General features: G+C 48.7%; 1 protein-coding gene across 1 annotated transcript in view; it reads left to right on the forward strand.

Annotated features, from left to right (window-relative positions):
• The first annotated feature begins 12,580 nt into the window (after nucleotides 1-12,580).
• The window catches only part of sugt1 (SGT1 homolog, MIS12 kinetochore complex assembly cochaperone), a 258,577-nt gene continuing 254,745 nt past the window's right edge, over nucleotides 12,581-16,412 (forward strand). Inside the window, exons 1-2 of the mRNA XM_085998646.1 lie at nucleotides 12,581-12,715; nucleotides 12,813-12,861. Coding sequence (XP_085854772.1) covers nucleotides 12,702-12,715; nucleotides 12,813-12,861 — 63 coding nt within the window. The 5' untranslated portion in view covers nucleotides 12,581-12,701. The remainder of the gene's footprint in view (nucleotides 12,716-12,812; nucleotides 12,862-16,412) is intronic.

The following is a 16,412-nucleotide window of genomic DNA, read 5'->3' on the forward strand; positions in this document are numbered from 1 at the left end:
CTGTGCCTCTCTTGGCATTCTCCGAAAGGCCCGAGACACTCGTCACTGCCTCCTAACGAACAGTAACCCCAATTGCTTCATTCTACTCTCTCCCCGACCTTCCCACCCAGCACACTTGCCGGGTGCTAATCTAGCCAACCTCCTTCCTGTCCCTCTCATTGCTCCCAGTGCTGATCCTGTGGACTCTGCCAGTGGATCGGCTATCACCGCCCCTCTCCGTATCTCCCTCCAGAATGTACGTTCACTTGTGAACAAGGCCCTCATCATCCATGAGCTTATTGTGGATGATCACATTGACATTATGGCCATGACGGAGACATGGCTGAGGGGTGATGACACCCTTCTGCTTAATGAAGCTTCCCCACCTGGCTATACATTTAACCACTTGTCCCGCTCAAACTGCCACAGTGGTGGTGTAGCCCTTATCTCCAAATCACACCTTAGTCTGTCTCCCTACTCCTCTGGCAACTTCTCCTACTTTGAGCATCTCACCTTGTTACACCCCTCATGCCTCTTCTTCAAAATGCTTGTTCTATACCACCCACCCAAGTATCAGACCAAGTTTCTCACTGAGATATCTTCTCTGCTTTCCTCACGCAGCCTCTGCACCGAGCGACTTCTCATCCTCTGTGATTTCAACTTCCATCTCAACTCTTCTTGCTCGCTCTCCTGAATTCACTGCCCTCCTTTCCTCCCTAAATCTCTCCCTCCATATAAACTCTCCTACCCATATACACGGTCAACCCCTCGATCTTGCCATCTCACGTAGCTTCTTTATTCCCATTGTAACTATCACTGATAAGGCACTCTCTTATCATTTCCTTGTATCGCTTTCCACCCATATTCCCCTTCCCCCTCCCAATCCCACTTCTTCTGTGTCCCACCTTGGAAAAAACTCTCCCTCAAGTCACTTACCACTGCACTTTCAAATTCCCAACTAGCTCGTCTTTGGCCCAGAATTCATCATGATATTTCTGCAGCTACTGATCTGCTAAATTACACCCTCTCCATCGCCTCTGATGCCCTTGTCCCCATTAAAACCATTACTCGCTCTCACCCTAGTCATTCCCCCTGGTATACCCCTCATCTCAGCTCCCTTAAATCCAAGGGACATAGATTTGAATGTCTTTGGCGGACAACTGGTTTCACCATCCATTGCCAAGTCTGGCTGGACCACCTAAGCATTATTGGGTCCTGCTCTCCATTGCTAAAACTGCTTCCTATTCAAAGATCATCCTGGAATGCAAAGATAACCCCCAGCTTCTCTTTACCACCCTCCCATGCCTCCTCCACCCTCATCTCCAACAAGTGCGAGAAGCATATGGGCTTTTTTGGCACAAAGATCAAGACTATCCTTTCAGCTACATCTGCCGCTTCCCTCCCTTCCCAAAGCCCACCAGGCCAAACTTCCCCTAGGTTTCCCACTGTCCTAGCCCTGAACTCATGTCTTTCTCTAGATTATATCCCATCTCCTGCCTGCTCTCACCGAGCTCATCTTGTCCATGAGACCCTGCTCTCTCGATCCAATTCCGCCCAATCTGTTGACCACCCTACTTCTCCTCCTGGGCCCCATGTTAGCTGATATTGTTAACAGTTCCCTCTCCTCAGGTACCGTTCCCTTCCATCCCCATTCAAATCTGTCACCATCAATCCTCGCCTCAAAAAAACCACCCTTGATCCCTGTCCTTGCAACCTCCCTTTCATCTCCAAAGTTCGTGAACGTGTTGTCGCCTCCAAAATCCATGCCCAGCTTTCCAGCAATTCCATGTTTGAATCCCTCCAATCAGATTTCCAGCCCGCCACAGGACTGAAACGGCCCTTAGCAAAATCACAAATTACATTCGATGTGATTCTGACCATGGTAAACTATCCCTCCTCATCCTTCTTGACCTACCTGCAGCCTTCGATAAAGTTGACTACACCATCCTCCACCAACGTTTCTCCTCTATCATCCAGCTGGGTGGAACTGCTCTTGCCTGGTTCAATTCTTATCTGCTGAATCATAGCCAGAACATCACCTGCAATGGCTTCTCTTCCCACTCCCGCAACGTTACCTCTGGAGACCACCAAGGATTTCTCCTTGGCCCCCTTCTATTTCTCATCTATGTGCTGCCCCTTGACAATATCATCTGAAAACACAACATCAGGTTCCACGTGTACACTAACAACATTCAGCTTTATCTCACCACCACCTCTCTGGACCCTGCCATTGTCTTTGGTCCCCACCACAAACTCCATTCTCTGGCCACTGTTTCCATCCCTGGCAACTGTCTGAAGCTGAACCAGCCTGTTCGCAACCCTTGGTGTTGTGTTTAACCTAAGTTTAGTGACTAGTGACTAGTGGATCGCGAGTGGCGCTCGGGACCAGTGATCGCGAGAATATCAGTGCTAATTTGATCCTGTGAGAGACAACATCATTCATGTCCGAGGCCGGGAGCCAGGAACGAGGACGAGCCCAGCAGGGAGGTCAAGGCCCAGGAGTGGCGCAGCGTGGACCAGCAGTGGGGTCGGGGCCCAGGGAAGGTGCGGCACAGACCAACAGTGAGGTCGGGAGGACCACAATACATCCTACGAAACCCAAGGAGAGCGGACCTGCGGGAAGGAGGGAGGAGGACAGTAGCAGTATGTTTGTGTGTGTGTGCTAGGCCGTTGTAGCAGAGCCTGGTCTCCAATCGTCTTGGATCCCCTTGCCATTGGACCAAGACCTTGCTCTGTCAAGCCCGTGTGGTAGCTGCTGTGCAACAGCCACCCCATTTTAAAAGAATTCATGCACAGGCATCTTCCACCCTTTAAAATGAAGTTTGGGACCTGGAATGTCAGGACCCTCATTGACAACCCCAACAGTGACAGACCGGAACGGCGTACTGCTATCGTTGCCCGGGAGCTCAGACGCTTCAACATTGACATCACCGCCCTAAGTGAGACCTGGCGGGCAGGGGAAGGCCAGCTCAAGGAGCAAGGCGGTGGTTACACCTTCTTCTGCAAAGGCAAACCCGAAGAAGAACGCCGCCTCCATGGGGTAGGCTTCGCCATAAAAAATGAACTGGTCGGGCGTCTCAGAGACTCCCCTAGCGGTATAAACACATGCCAGTGGACACCACGTGCTCCATCTCCATAGAAACATAGAAGGTAGGACAGCATTCGGCCCCTCAAGCCTGTTCCGCCATTTAATGAGATCATGGCTGACCATCCAAATTCAGTACCCTCTCCCTGCTTTCTCCCCATATTCCTTGATCCCTTTAGCCTTCAGAAATATATTCAACTCCTTCTTGAATATAGATAATAAGTTGGCCTCAACTGCCTTCTGTGGTAGAGAATTCCACAGGTTCAACACTCTCTGGGTGAAGAAATTCCTCCTCATCTCTGTCCTAAATGGCTTACCCCTTATCCTTAGACTGTGACCCCTGGTTCTGGACTCCCCCGCCATCGAGAACATCCTTCTTGCATCTAGTCTGTCTAGTCCTGTTAGAATTTTATAAGTTTCAATGAGATCCCCTCTCATTCTTCTAAACTCTAGCGAATATAAGCCTAATCGACTCAATCTCTCTTCATACGTCATTCCTGCCATCCCAGGTATCAGTCTGGTGAATCTTCGCTGCACTCCCTCCATGGCAAGAACATCCTTCCTCAGATAAGGTGAACAAAACTGCACACAATATGCAAGGTGTGGTCTCACCAAGGCCCTGTACAACTGCAGCAAGACATCCTTGCTCCTGTACTCGAATCCTCTCGCTATGAAGGCCAACATACCGTTTGCCTTCTTAACCGCCTGCTGCACCTGCATGCTTACCTTCAGCAACTGGTGCACAAGGACACCCAGGTCTCGTTGCACTTCCCCTTTTCCCAATCTATTGCCATTCAGATAATAATCTGCCTTCCTGTTTTTGCCACCAAAGTGGATAACCTCGCATTTATCCACATTATACTGCATCTGCCATGCATCTGCCCAATCACCCAACCTGTCCAAATCATACTGGAGTTTCTCTGCATCCTCCTCACAGCACACACGCCCACCCAGCTTTGTGTCATCTACAAACTTGGAGATATTACATCTAGTTCCCTCGTCTAGATTATTATAGGCACGGTGGCATAGTGGTTAGCACTGTTGCCTCACAGCGCCAGGGACCCGGGTTCAAATCTGGCCTCGGGCGACTGTCTGTGTGGAGTTTGCACATTCTCCCTGTGTCTGCGTGGGTTTCCTCCGGGTGCTCCGGTTTCCTCCCACAGTCCAAAGATGTGCAGGTTAGGTTGATTTGGCTATGATAAATTGACCCTTAGTGTTAGGGGATTAAATACGTGGGGTTACGGGGATAGGGTGGGATATGTGTCGGTGCAGGCTCGATGGGCCGAAATGGCCTCTATCTGCACTGTAGATTCTGTGTGATCTGTGTGTGATATATTGTGAATAGCTGGGGTCCTAGCACCGATCCCTGCGGTACCCCACTAGTCACTGCCTGCCACTCGGAAAAAGACCCATTTATTCCAACTCTTTGCTTCCTGTCTGCCAACCAGTTCTCTATCCAAATCAGTACCTTAACCGCAATCCCATGTGCCTTCACTTTGCACACCAATCTCTTATGCGGGACCTTATTGAAAGCCTTCTGAAAGTCCAAATACACCACATCCACTGGTTCTCCCTTATCTATTCTACTAGTTACATCCTCAAAAAATTCCAGTAGATTAGTCAAGCATGATTTACCTTTTGTAAATCCATGTTGACTTTGTCCGATCCTGTCACTGTTTTCCAAGTGCTCTGCTATTACATCTTTTATAATGGACTCTAGCATTTTCCCCACTACCGATGTCAGGCTTACCGGTCTATAATTCCCTGTTTTCTCTCTACCACCTTTTTTAAATAGTGGGGTTACATTAGCTACCCTCCAATCCATGGGAACTATTCCAGAGTGTATGGAATTTTGGAAGATGTCCAGCAATGCATCTACTATTTCTAGGGCCACTTCCTTAAGTACCCTAGGATGTAGATTATCAGGCCCTGGGGATTTATCGGCCTTCAATCCCATCAATTTCCCTAACACCATTTCCCTACAAATACTGATTTCACTCAATTCCTCCCTCTCATTAGACCCTATGTTCCCCAAAATTTCTGGAAGGTTATTTGTGTCCTCCTTTGTATGTATTTAATTGGTCAGCCATTTCTTTGTTCCCCATTATAAATTCCCCTGATTCTGACTGCAAGGGACTTACGCTTGATTTCACCAAACTTTTTCTCTTCACATATCTATAGAAGCTTTTACAGTCAGTTTTTATGTTCCCTGCAAGCTTACTCTCATACTCTATTTCCCCCCTCTAAATTAAGCTCTTTGTCCTCCTTTGCTGAATCCTAAACTGCTCCCAATCCTCAGTTTTGCTGCTTTTTCTGGCCAATTTATATGTCCTCTCCTTGGATCTTATGCTATCCCTAATTTCCCTTGTTAGCCACAGTTGAGTCACCTTTTTTGTTTTATTTTTATGCCAAACAGGGATGACCAAATTCTGTAGTTCATCCATGCGATCTTTAATTGTTTTCCATTGCCTATCCACTGTCAACCCTTTACGTAACGTTCCCCAATCCATCCTAGCCAACTCGCACCTCATACCATTGAAGTTTCCTTTATTTAAATTCAGGACCCTAGTCTCTGAGTCAACTACTTCACTCTCCATCTTAATTAAGAATTCTGTTATATTATGATCGCTCCTCCCCAAGGGGCCTCGCACAACAACATTGCTAATTAATCCTTTCTCATTACATAATACCCAGTCTAAGATGGCCTGATCTCTAGTTGGTTCCTCGACATGTTGGTCCAGGAAACCATTCCGCGTGGGCCCAACTTGGCCAAAGACAATCTGGAAACAGGAAGCTAGTGACTACTAACTAGACCTCCATGTTTTGTTACAAGTCGATTAAAGCCTTGCTTTATGTACAACCAAGTGCGTAGTGAGTCTTTATTACGTCAATTTAATCGACTTGTTATCATCTCCACGCCTTGGGTGATTCGGAACAACCAGCTGCAACTCGAACCGCAGAAAGGGACTTGGGCAAGAAACTGATCCATCATGGAAAAACTCCTTAGACCCGCTTGTCTCGACCTGGACCCGAATGCACCTGCGGCAGCGAAGGTATGGAAGCATTGGTTTCGTACCTTTAGCAACTTTCTTGAAGAATGTGGGGCGGATGCCCCTAATAAGTTACGAATGCTTATTAACTACGTATCCCCTCATGTGTATGATTATATTGAGGACTGTATAGACTACGATGCTGCTATCCAAATTTTACAGCAGCTATATGTCAAGTCCCCGAATGAAATCTTTGCTCGACACCTACTGGCCACAACTCGGCAGCAGCCTGGGGAATCACTCGATGATTTCCTCCAGAAACTTCGCAGGCTCAGCAAAGATTGTAACCTTAAAGCGGTTACAGCTGAACAGTATCAAGAGGAACTAATTCGCGATTCCTTTATCAATGGGATAGCGTCCCCTTTTATACGTCAGCGCCTGCTGGAAAATAAAACCCTCAATTTACAGGCTGCTTATGACCAGGCGTGTTCCCTGGACTTGGCCAAGAAGAATGCAGACACTTATCTCCCACCACGTGCACGGGTGGCGGCTATCACCTTTAATAAGTCTTTCGATAGGTCTCGTGTGGATGCCCCCACTGATGATGACTCTACTCTAACGGACGACGACCCTACCCTAGAGGCCTTTGCTGATGACGACCCTGCCCTAGCAGCATCCTGGCAATCAGGAAGAAAGTGTTTCTTTTGTGGAGGTACGTTCCATTACAGAAAATTTTGCCCGGCTCGTAATGCGACCTGCAATCATTGCAGCAAGAAAGGACACTTTTCCAAGGTATGCCAGTCACGGGCCTCTGCTAACAAGAAAGGCCGCTCCCCTAAAGTATACCGGTCGAGAGCTCCTGTTAGCTTCACAGCTGCTATCTATAGAGCTGCTCCTCCCCCAAGAACCACTGCTAAGGCTACAGCTGCCGAAGGAAAAATTACCCCTCCTCCCATCACAGCTGTTTTTCCCCAAAGTTTGTCCCATGCAGGCACGAAGGTTTCAGTAAATGGGCACACGCTAAGTGCGCTAATCGACTCCTGCAGCTCTGACAGCTTCATTAGTAAGCGGGCTGTCAGCAGGTTAAAACTGCGCATTTATTCCTCGGACAGGGAGATTGCAATGGCTCTGACGACTCTGACCACCAATTCTTCTGGCTTCTGTCTCGTCAACCTCATCCTCAATGGTCGCACGTATCCCTCCACCCGGCTCGGAGTACTCGAAAACTTATGTAGCGATGTGCTTCTGGGACAGGACTTCCAGAAGCAGCACAAAAGACTCACTTTTGAGTTTGGAAGGTCGAAGCCGGAGCTTACCATTTCTAAGGTGCCGTTTTGTGCGCTCTCGGCGGCCTTACTCGGTGAGCCCTCCCTGTTTGCCAATCTCTCCCCCCGCTGTAAACCCATAGCCACCAAATCGCGGCGCTTTAGCCAAGACGACCAAGCATTTATCGAGGCAGAAATCTCTCGCCTTTTAGCCGACGGTATTATCGAGCCGTGTTCATCTCCGTATCGGGCTCAAGTCGTCATTGTGAAAAACCCTTTAAAACAACATAAGAAATGTCTGTGTATTGATTATTCGCAGACTATTAATCAATATACCGATCTGGATGCCTACCCGCTACCACGCATAGATGACATGGTCAACAACCTTGCCAAATACAAGGTATTTTCAACCTTTGATTTAAAGAGCGCGTACCATCAGGTAACGCTGAAAGACTCTGACAAAAAGTATACGGTCTTTGAGGCCAATGGTCGGCTTTATCAGTTTTGTCGCCTTCCATTTGGGGTCACCAATGGGATGGCCGTCTTCCAACGGGCAATGGACGGCCTAGTCCGGCAAGAGAACTTGACGGACACCTTTCTGTATTTAGACAATATCACTATTGCCGGCCATGATCAAAAGGAGCATGACGCCAATCTCCGTCGTCGCCACTTAACGTTAAACGAATCCAAATCGGTGAAATCGGTGCCATCAGTGAACATTCTCGGCTACTGGGTGGGCAACGGTGTTATTAAACCGACCCAGAGCGACTCCGTCCACTTCAGGAGCTCCGTCCCCCTACAAATCTCGGCTCTCTTCGTCAGGCACTTGGCATGTTTGCTTATTACGCAAAGTGGATACCTCACTTCTCCGATAAAATACAGCCCCTGCTTCATGCGAAGTCTTTTCCATTGGAAGCAACGGCTATTTCTGCCTTCAACCTCCTCAAACGACAGCTGGAGAAAGCCACGCTTCGCTCCATTGACGAAAACCTTCCTTTTGTGGTCAAATGCGATGCATCGGAGGTGGCGATCTCGGTTACCTTGAATCAAGGTGGTCGACCCGTGGCATTCCTATCCAGAACCTTACAGGGTAGCGGGCTCCATTAACCCCCCGTCGAGAAGGAAGCTGCAGCCATCATCGAGGCTGTATGCCAATGGAGTCATTTTCTTGCTCGGCGTCATTTCACACTCATAACTGACCAGCGTTCCGTGGCCTTCATGCTGGATAACCGGAAGCGCACGAAAATCAAAAATAATAAAATTCAACTCTGGAGGATGGAGCTGGCCGCCTTTGGATATACTATCCGTTACCGACCCAGCAAACAGAATGTGGCCCCAGACACCTTCACATGGGCATTTTGCTCTTCAATGTCAACGTCGACTATGGACTTATGCCATCCTGGCGTTACCCGTATGTTGCACTTTGTGCGCTCCAAAAATCTACCATTCTCAACGGAGGATGTAAAGAAAACATGCTCCTCCTGTAGGATTTGTGCAGAATTGAAACCACAATTCTTCCGCCCATCAGACGACTTACTCATACATGCGATGCAGCCTATGCAGAGGCTCAGCATAGACTTTAAAGGGCCATTGCCTTCGTCGATGCGGAACACCTACCTACTTACGATGGTAGACGAGTATTCACGCTTTCCCTTCACCTTCCCCTGTCCTAATATGCTTACCTCTACGGTAATTAAATGCCTCGATCAGGTCTTTTCCCTTTGCGGGACGGCCAATTTTATCCACACGAATCGGGGTCCCTCCTTTATGTCGAGTGAACTTAAAAGTTACCTCTCCCAACGGGGAATCACCTCGAGTAAGACGACACCATATCACCCAATCGGCAATGGACAGGTTGAACGATACAATGCCATCATCTGGAACGCTATCCGTCTGGCGCTGAGGTCACGCAACCTACCAGACCAGCAGTGGGAAACTGTGCTCCCCGATGTGTTACACTCTATCAGGTCTCTTCTCTCCACATCCACTAATGTCACACCTCATGAGCGATTCTTCAAGTTCCGGCGTCGCTCTACACACGGGACATCTCTAACGTCATGGTTGATGGCTCCAGGCCCTGTGCTACTCCGGAGGTTCGTCCAGTTTGCCAAGAACGACCCTCTCATTGACGAGGTGGAGTTAACGGAGGTAAACCCCACGTATGCGCACGTGCGGTATCCCGATGGCTGGGAGTCCACCATCTCGCTCAGAGATCTGGCTCCCTGCCCAACCGGTTACACGGGCCCGAATGATGAAGGATCCCACGACGATGATGTCAACACTCCACACCCCTATGAAGATGACGCCCTACCTGGGACATTGAGGGATCTGCTGGCAGTGCTACCGGATCAACTCAGGGAGCCGAACGCTCCCCGTAGGATGGCCACCCGAAATCAGGACGCCGAACAATCTCCAGCTTCGACCCAGGATGAGGCCAGCTCTGCGCCTGTGGGGACTCGCACCCGGAGTCATGATATTCCCAGGCCTCCACAGAACGATCAAGACGACGCGGGCTCTACCGACTTACCGGTACGGGCCAAGCGACCCAGGGACCAGGACACGGTCTGGGGAGACGTGCCTTCCGGTCACAAGCAGAAAGCTAAACGACTACGGCTATTTTTGGTCCGCCTAGTCCGTTAAAGGAAGACTGGACTTCCAAACCTTTTAGGGAGGAAGAATGTCATAAATCGCAACTTCTACAAGAAGTAACTCAGGAAGTACTACTGAACAGCCAGCTGAGGGCGCCGTCCGAGGAGTATAAATACTCAGGCGTGGGCCCACCTTGGCCAGAGACAATCTGGAAACAGGAAGCTAGTGACTACTAACTAGACCTCCATGTTTTGTTACAAGTCGATTAAAGCCTTGCTTTACGTACAGGAAACTTTGTGATATCCGGCACTGACAGGACCGGCGTGTTGCCGATCTATCAAAACTGCCGGACATACAAAGTTAATGTTGAAGCATACGGAGGTTTTCATCTCCGTATCTGACAACAAACACTGTTGCTTAGCAACAGCTTCTAAAGAGTCGGCTGCAGCTGCAAGCGTAGCTGAAGCTGTTGCTATAGCTACAGACCTTGCAGTGGCTGACTGGGGGGAAAAAAAAGAACAAGATCTAAAAAAACTTACAGAAAACGGCTCCTGATTTTTGCTGTTAGATCGAGTATTCCGGACATACAACCTCCGGATAAACCTAAGTTTCCTGTACAACCAAGTGCATAGTGAGTCTTTATTACGTCAGCCCTGTTTGATTTACACCCTTGATTTCTCTGCCTTCCGCTTTTGCTTTTCTCCTTCCTGTCTTTTGCTTCTATCCTTGCTTCCCTTTCCTCTGTCTCCCTGCACAGGTTCCCAACCCCCTGCCATTTTAGTTTAAACCCTCCCCAACAGCACCAGCAAACACTCCCCCTAGGAAATCGGTCCTGGTCCCGCCCAGGTGCAAACCGTCCAGTTTGTACTGGTCTCACCTCCCCCAGAACCGGTTCCAATGTCCCAGGAATTTGAATCCCTCCCCCTTGCACCATTCCTCTAACCACGTATTCATCTGAAATATCCTTCTATTTCTACTCTGACTAGCACGTGGCACTGGTAACAATCCTGAGATTACTAACTTTGAGGTCCTATTTTTTAATTTACCTCCTAATTCCCTATATTCAGCTTTTAGGACCTCATTCCGTTTTTTACCAATATCGTTGGTACCTATATGCACCACGACAACTGGTTGTTCACCCTCCCCCTCCAGAATGCCCAGCGGCCACCCTGAGACATCCTTGACCCTTGCACCAGGGAGGCAACATACCATCCTGGAGTCTCGTTTGCGGCCGCAGAGACACCTACCTATTCCCCTTACAATAGAATCCCCTATCACTACAACTTTCCCAGTCTTTTTCCTCCCGTCCTGTGCAGTAGAACCACCCATGGTGCCAGGAAGTTGGCTACTGCTGCCTTCCCACGATAAGGCATTTCGCTCAACAATATCCAAAGTGGTATATCTGTTTGAGAGGGGGATGGCCACAGGGACCCCTGCACTACCTGCTTGCGCCTACTACTCTGCCTGGTGGTCACCCATTCCCTTCCTGTCTGTGCAGCCTTTACCTGCGGTGTGACCAACTCCCTAAACGTGCTATTCACGATGTCCTCAGCATCCCGAATGCTCCAGTATGTATCCATTCGCAGCTCCAGCGCCGCAATGCGGTCTGCCAGTAGCTACAGCTGGATACACTTCCCGCACACATGGTTGTCAGGGAAACAGGAAGTGCCCCTGATTTCCCACATAGCACAGGAGGAGCATGCCACGGGGCCGAGCTGTCCTGCCATGACTTACCCTTTAATTAATTTAAATCAAATCAATACCACTAATTACACTACAATTAAATGATATACTCAAGGGCCCTTGGTTACTAGCACTCCCCGATACACAACAGAAACCTTAAAAACTATAACCACAAAAATTAAGACAGTCTAAATTTTATAAACTATTAATCTTAACTGTCAAACTATAGAGTAGTATAAATACTCACCTCTTGCCCGCGTCACTTTCTGAATCGTGACGTGGCTCCAGAACGCTGCCACTGGTCTGTGAGATTGGTAAGCCTCTGTAAAAAAGCCTGCGAAAGTGAGTTTAAGTACTCACTGTACCGCCAATCTCTGCTCCTCCCGACACCGGCCTCTCCAGGGATAGCTGCGGAAGAGAGGCAGGCAGTCGGGCCAAATGACCCCCTGATAACGCTCTTGTTAAGCGCCTTGGGACATTTTGCTATGTTCAGGGCGCTATATAAATGCAAGTTGTTGTTGTTATTTTAAGCATGGCTTTCTCCCAGTTGACCTCTGCTGATTTAAACTCAGTTAATTCATGCTTCTTTCAGTTGGAGGAAGCTGGGACGTTTCCTGTATACTCAACTAAAACGTCTCAGAAGACGCTGACCAACACATGCTCAGAACAAAACGACAAAATTTAACCTCAGTTTACTTTGGACCTCTTTGTAAAAGGCACCTGTTGGTCCTCCGAACTAGAAATTATGTCAACTCTTGGCTCCTCAACAGCTCGTTGGCGCCGCAGTATCTCTCCTACCTCCACCCTCCAATTCTGCCTCCCGCTTTTCGCGAGAAATAGTGATTGAAGCCTGTTGAGTCACTTCGAATATTGCTTTCTGTAGATTGAGAAACTCACTACTTTGCGCTGATAACGTTTGTATTCGTTCCGTGCCAAAGCCACCTTTACAAAGATGTCCGCCGCGCTGGCGGGTCGCTCCCTCCTTCTGCGCGTGCGCATTGATTCACTCTTGCTGACGGTGACTGTGGTGGCGGTGAGTTGCCAGGCTCCGGCCCGGGATCCTGCTCCAGAAGTTTCCAAATCGGCGGTGGTGCCGCTCGCGGGATCAACATGGCGACCGAGCGGTGAGTGTGGCGGTTTGGCTCGGTCATGGCGTTAAGCACGGGCCTAGCAGTGCTGCTAATAAATGCCTCCCCTTTGTTGGTCTTTTTGTTTTGACAGAGTCTTTACTGATGAATCCATAGCAGAAAATCCGGAGAAAGCTCTGAACGTGAGTTGAGGCGACTGCCATTTAAATGCGCGGGCTTTCAGTTCCCAACTCGGCGCGAGTTGGCTGTACAAACGTCCTGGGCCTTGAACATGTGGAGGCGAGACAAAGTTCAGGTGCAGCAGGATTCGAGGGTGGGGATAATTGGACCAAGATACACAAACTTTACATTCATAGAAACTTGTAACACAGTCGGTTCTTTGAAAGAGCAATCCGATATTTTAAATTAATTCATGGGATGTGGGTGTCGCTGGCAAAGCCAGCATTTATTGCCCATTGAGAAGGTGGTGGTGAGTTGCCTTCTTGAACTGCTGCAGTTCGTGTGGTGAAGGTACTCCCACAGAGATGTTTGGGAGTTCCAGGATTTTGACCTAGCGACAATGAAGGATCGGCAATATACTTCCAAGTCTGGATGGTGTGCGAGGGGAAATTGCAGGTGGTGGTGTTCCCATGTGCCTGCTGCTCTTGTCCTTCTAGGTGGTAGAGGACGCAGGCTTGGCAGGTGCTGTCGAAGAAGCCTTGGCGAGTTGCTGCAATGCATCTTGCGTATGGTACACACTGCAGCCACGGTGCACGGGTGGTGGAGGGAGTGAATATTTAAGGTGGTGGATGGGGTGCCAATCAAGTGGGCTGGTTTGTCCTGGATGGTATTGAGCTTCTTGAGTTTTTTTTGCCTTAAAATACTGTGCAGCACCATGGGATGTTTTACTACATTAAAGGTGCTATATAAATACAAGTTGTTGTTGTTAGAGCTGCACTCATCCAGGCAAATGGAGAATATTGTATCACACTCCTGACTTGTGCCTTGTAGATGGTGGAAAAGCTTTGGGGAGTCAGTAGGTGAGTCACTGCAGAATACCCAGACTCTGACCTGCTCTTGTTGCCACAGTATTTGTGACAGGTACAGTTGAGTTTCTGGTCAATGGTGCCCTACATGATGTTGCTAGTAATGCCATTGACTGTCCTATTCCCCTGCTCTTTGCCATATCCCATCAGATTTTTTCTTTTCAGGTATATATCCAATTCCCTTTTGAAAGTTACTATTGAATCTGCATTCATCACCTTTGACTGGTCTGAAACAGAGTGCACCTAAACAGTGTGTAATAGTTGGGAATTTGGAGAGAGTGGGGATTCGGTGCAGAGGGGGGAAGGAAATGCTGCTTTTTGCCTCCAATACTTGTAGTGGTTTGCGTTACAGGTAAATATTTAATTTAACCTATCTATAACTTAAACTAGATCTAGTAATTAGCTAAAAAGCTAATCTTTAAGCCAAGTTATTTAAATACATAAACTTTAATTAAATAAAGGCCTAACATTGTCATTAAAGCTGCTGATGAGAGTGGTGCTGTTGTTTGGTGAACTGACCTCTACTATGCGGAGCTGAATGCCAACTCTGACACCTTCTCCTACCTCCCCCTGGACCATGACCCCACGACCAAACTTCAAGCTATTGTTTCCAAGACTGTCACTGACCGCATCTTCTCTGGCGATCTTGCCTCCATGGCTGTCAACCTCTTAGTCCCCCAACCCCACACAGCCCGCTTCTACCTCTTTCCCAAGATCCACAAACAGGGCTGCCCTGGTAGACCCATCATTTCAGCCTATTCTTGCCCCACGGAACTGTTTTCTTCCTATCTGGACTCAATTTTTTCTCCCCTTGTCCAGTCGCTTCGCATCTAGATTCGCGACTCTTCTGACGCCCTCCTCCACTTTCAGTTTCCTTACCCCAACCGTCTCCTTTTCACTATGGACGTCCAATCCCTCTGCACCTCCATCCCCCACCAGGACGGCCTGAGGACGCTCCACTTCTTCCTTGAAGAGGCCCAACCAGTCCCCATCCACCACCACCCTCCTCCGCCTGGCTGAACTTGTTCTCGCATTGAACAACTTCTCCTTTGACTCTGCTCACTTCCTCCAAATTAAAGGTGTTGCTATGGGGGCCCGCATAGGCCTCAGCTATGCCTCCCTTTTCGTGGGATACCTGGAACATTCCTCACCTCTTTTTTTCCAGTACAGGAAACTTTTATATCCGGCACCGACGGGACCGAGCTGTTGCCGATCTATCAAAACTGCCGGACATACAAAGTTAAGGTTGAAGCATACGGAGGTTTTCATCTCTGTATCTGACAACAAACACTGTTGCTTAGCAACGGCTTGTAAACAGTCGGCCCGTACCTTGGAAGCGTCTCTGTAGCTTAGCAACAGCTTCAGAGAGACTTTCCAGAGCCCGACTGTTGGAAACAAAGCCACGAGAAGAAAAAAAAACTAACAAAACGGCTCCTGATTTCTGCCAGTAGATCGAGGTTTCCGGACATACAACCTCCGGATAAACCAAAGTTTCCTGTACATTGATGACTGTATTGGTGCCGTTTCCTGCTCTCGCCCTGAACTAGAAAATTTAATTCACTTTGCTTCCAACTTTCACCCTTCCTTCACATGGTCCATCTCCGACTCTTCCCTTCCCTTCCTCGACTTCTCTGTCTCCATTTCTGGGGATAGGCTATCGACAAGCATCCACTACAAGCCCACTGACTCCCACAGCTACCTGGACTACACTTCCTCTCACCCGCTTCCTGTAAGGACTCTATTCCATTCTCCCAGTTTCTCTGTCTCCGCCGCATCTGTTCTGACGATGCCACCTTCCATACTAGTGCTTCCGATATGTCTTTTTCCTCAACTGAGGATTCCACTCTACCGTGGTTGACACGGCCCTTGACCGTGTCCATTCCAATTCCAGCACTTTTGCTCTCTCCCCTTCCCCATCCTCCCAGAACCACGATAGGGTTCCCCTTGTCCTCACCTTTCACACCACCAGCCTTCAAATTCAATGGATCATCCTTCGCCATTTCCACCACCTCCAGCGTGATCCCACCACCAAACACATCTTCCCCTCCCCTCCCCCCCCCCCACCCCCTTTCAGCATTCCGAAGGGACCGCTCCCTCCGTGACACTGGTCTACTCCTCTATCACCCCCAACACGCCTTCCCCTTCCCATGTCACCTTCCCGTGCAAGCGCAAGAGATGCACCACCTGCCCTTTTACCTCCTCCCTTCCCACTATCCAGGGCCCAAAACACTTCCAGGTGAAACAGCGATTTACTTTTACTTCTTGCAATTTTGTATACTGTATTCGCTGCTCATGATGCGGTCTCCTCTACATTGGGGAGACCAAACGCAGATTGGGTGACCGCTTTGTGGAACACCTCCGTTCAGTCCGCAAGCATGACCCCGAGCTTCTGGTCACCTGTCAATTTAATTCTCCGCTGCACTCCCACTCTGATCTCTTTGTCCTCGGCCTCTACACTGTTCCAACGAAGCTCAAGGTAAGCTCGAGGAACATCTCCTCCTCTTTCGATTAGGCACTTTACAGCCTTCTGGGCTCGACAGTGAGTTCAACATGTTCAGACTATAACCTCGGTCCCTATATTTTTTTCTCTCTTTTTCTCTCACATGGCAGCTGTTGATGATTCTGCCATTGCCATTTACACCTCGTCTAGAGTCATCTTTTGTTTCTTAACTTATCCTATTACCATCTCCTTTTGCCTTGCACCATCA

Source organism: Somniosus microcephalus, chromosome 10 (genome assembly GCF_052327205.1).
Source record: "Somniosus microcephalus isolate GS21.2 chromosome 10, FLI_Smic_1.0, whole genome shotgun sequence".
NCBI classification, from domain to species: Eukaryota; Metazoa; Chordata; class Chondrichthyes; order Squaliformes; family Somniosidae; genus Somniosus; species Somniosus microcephalus.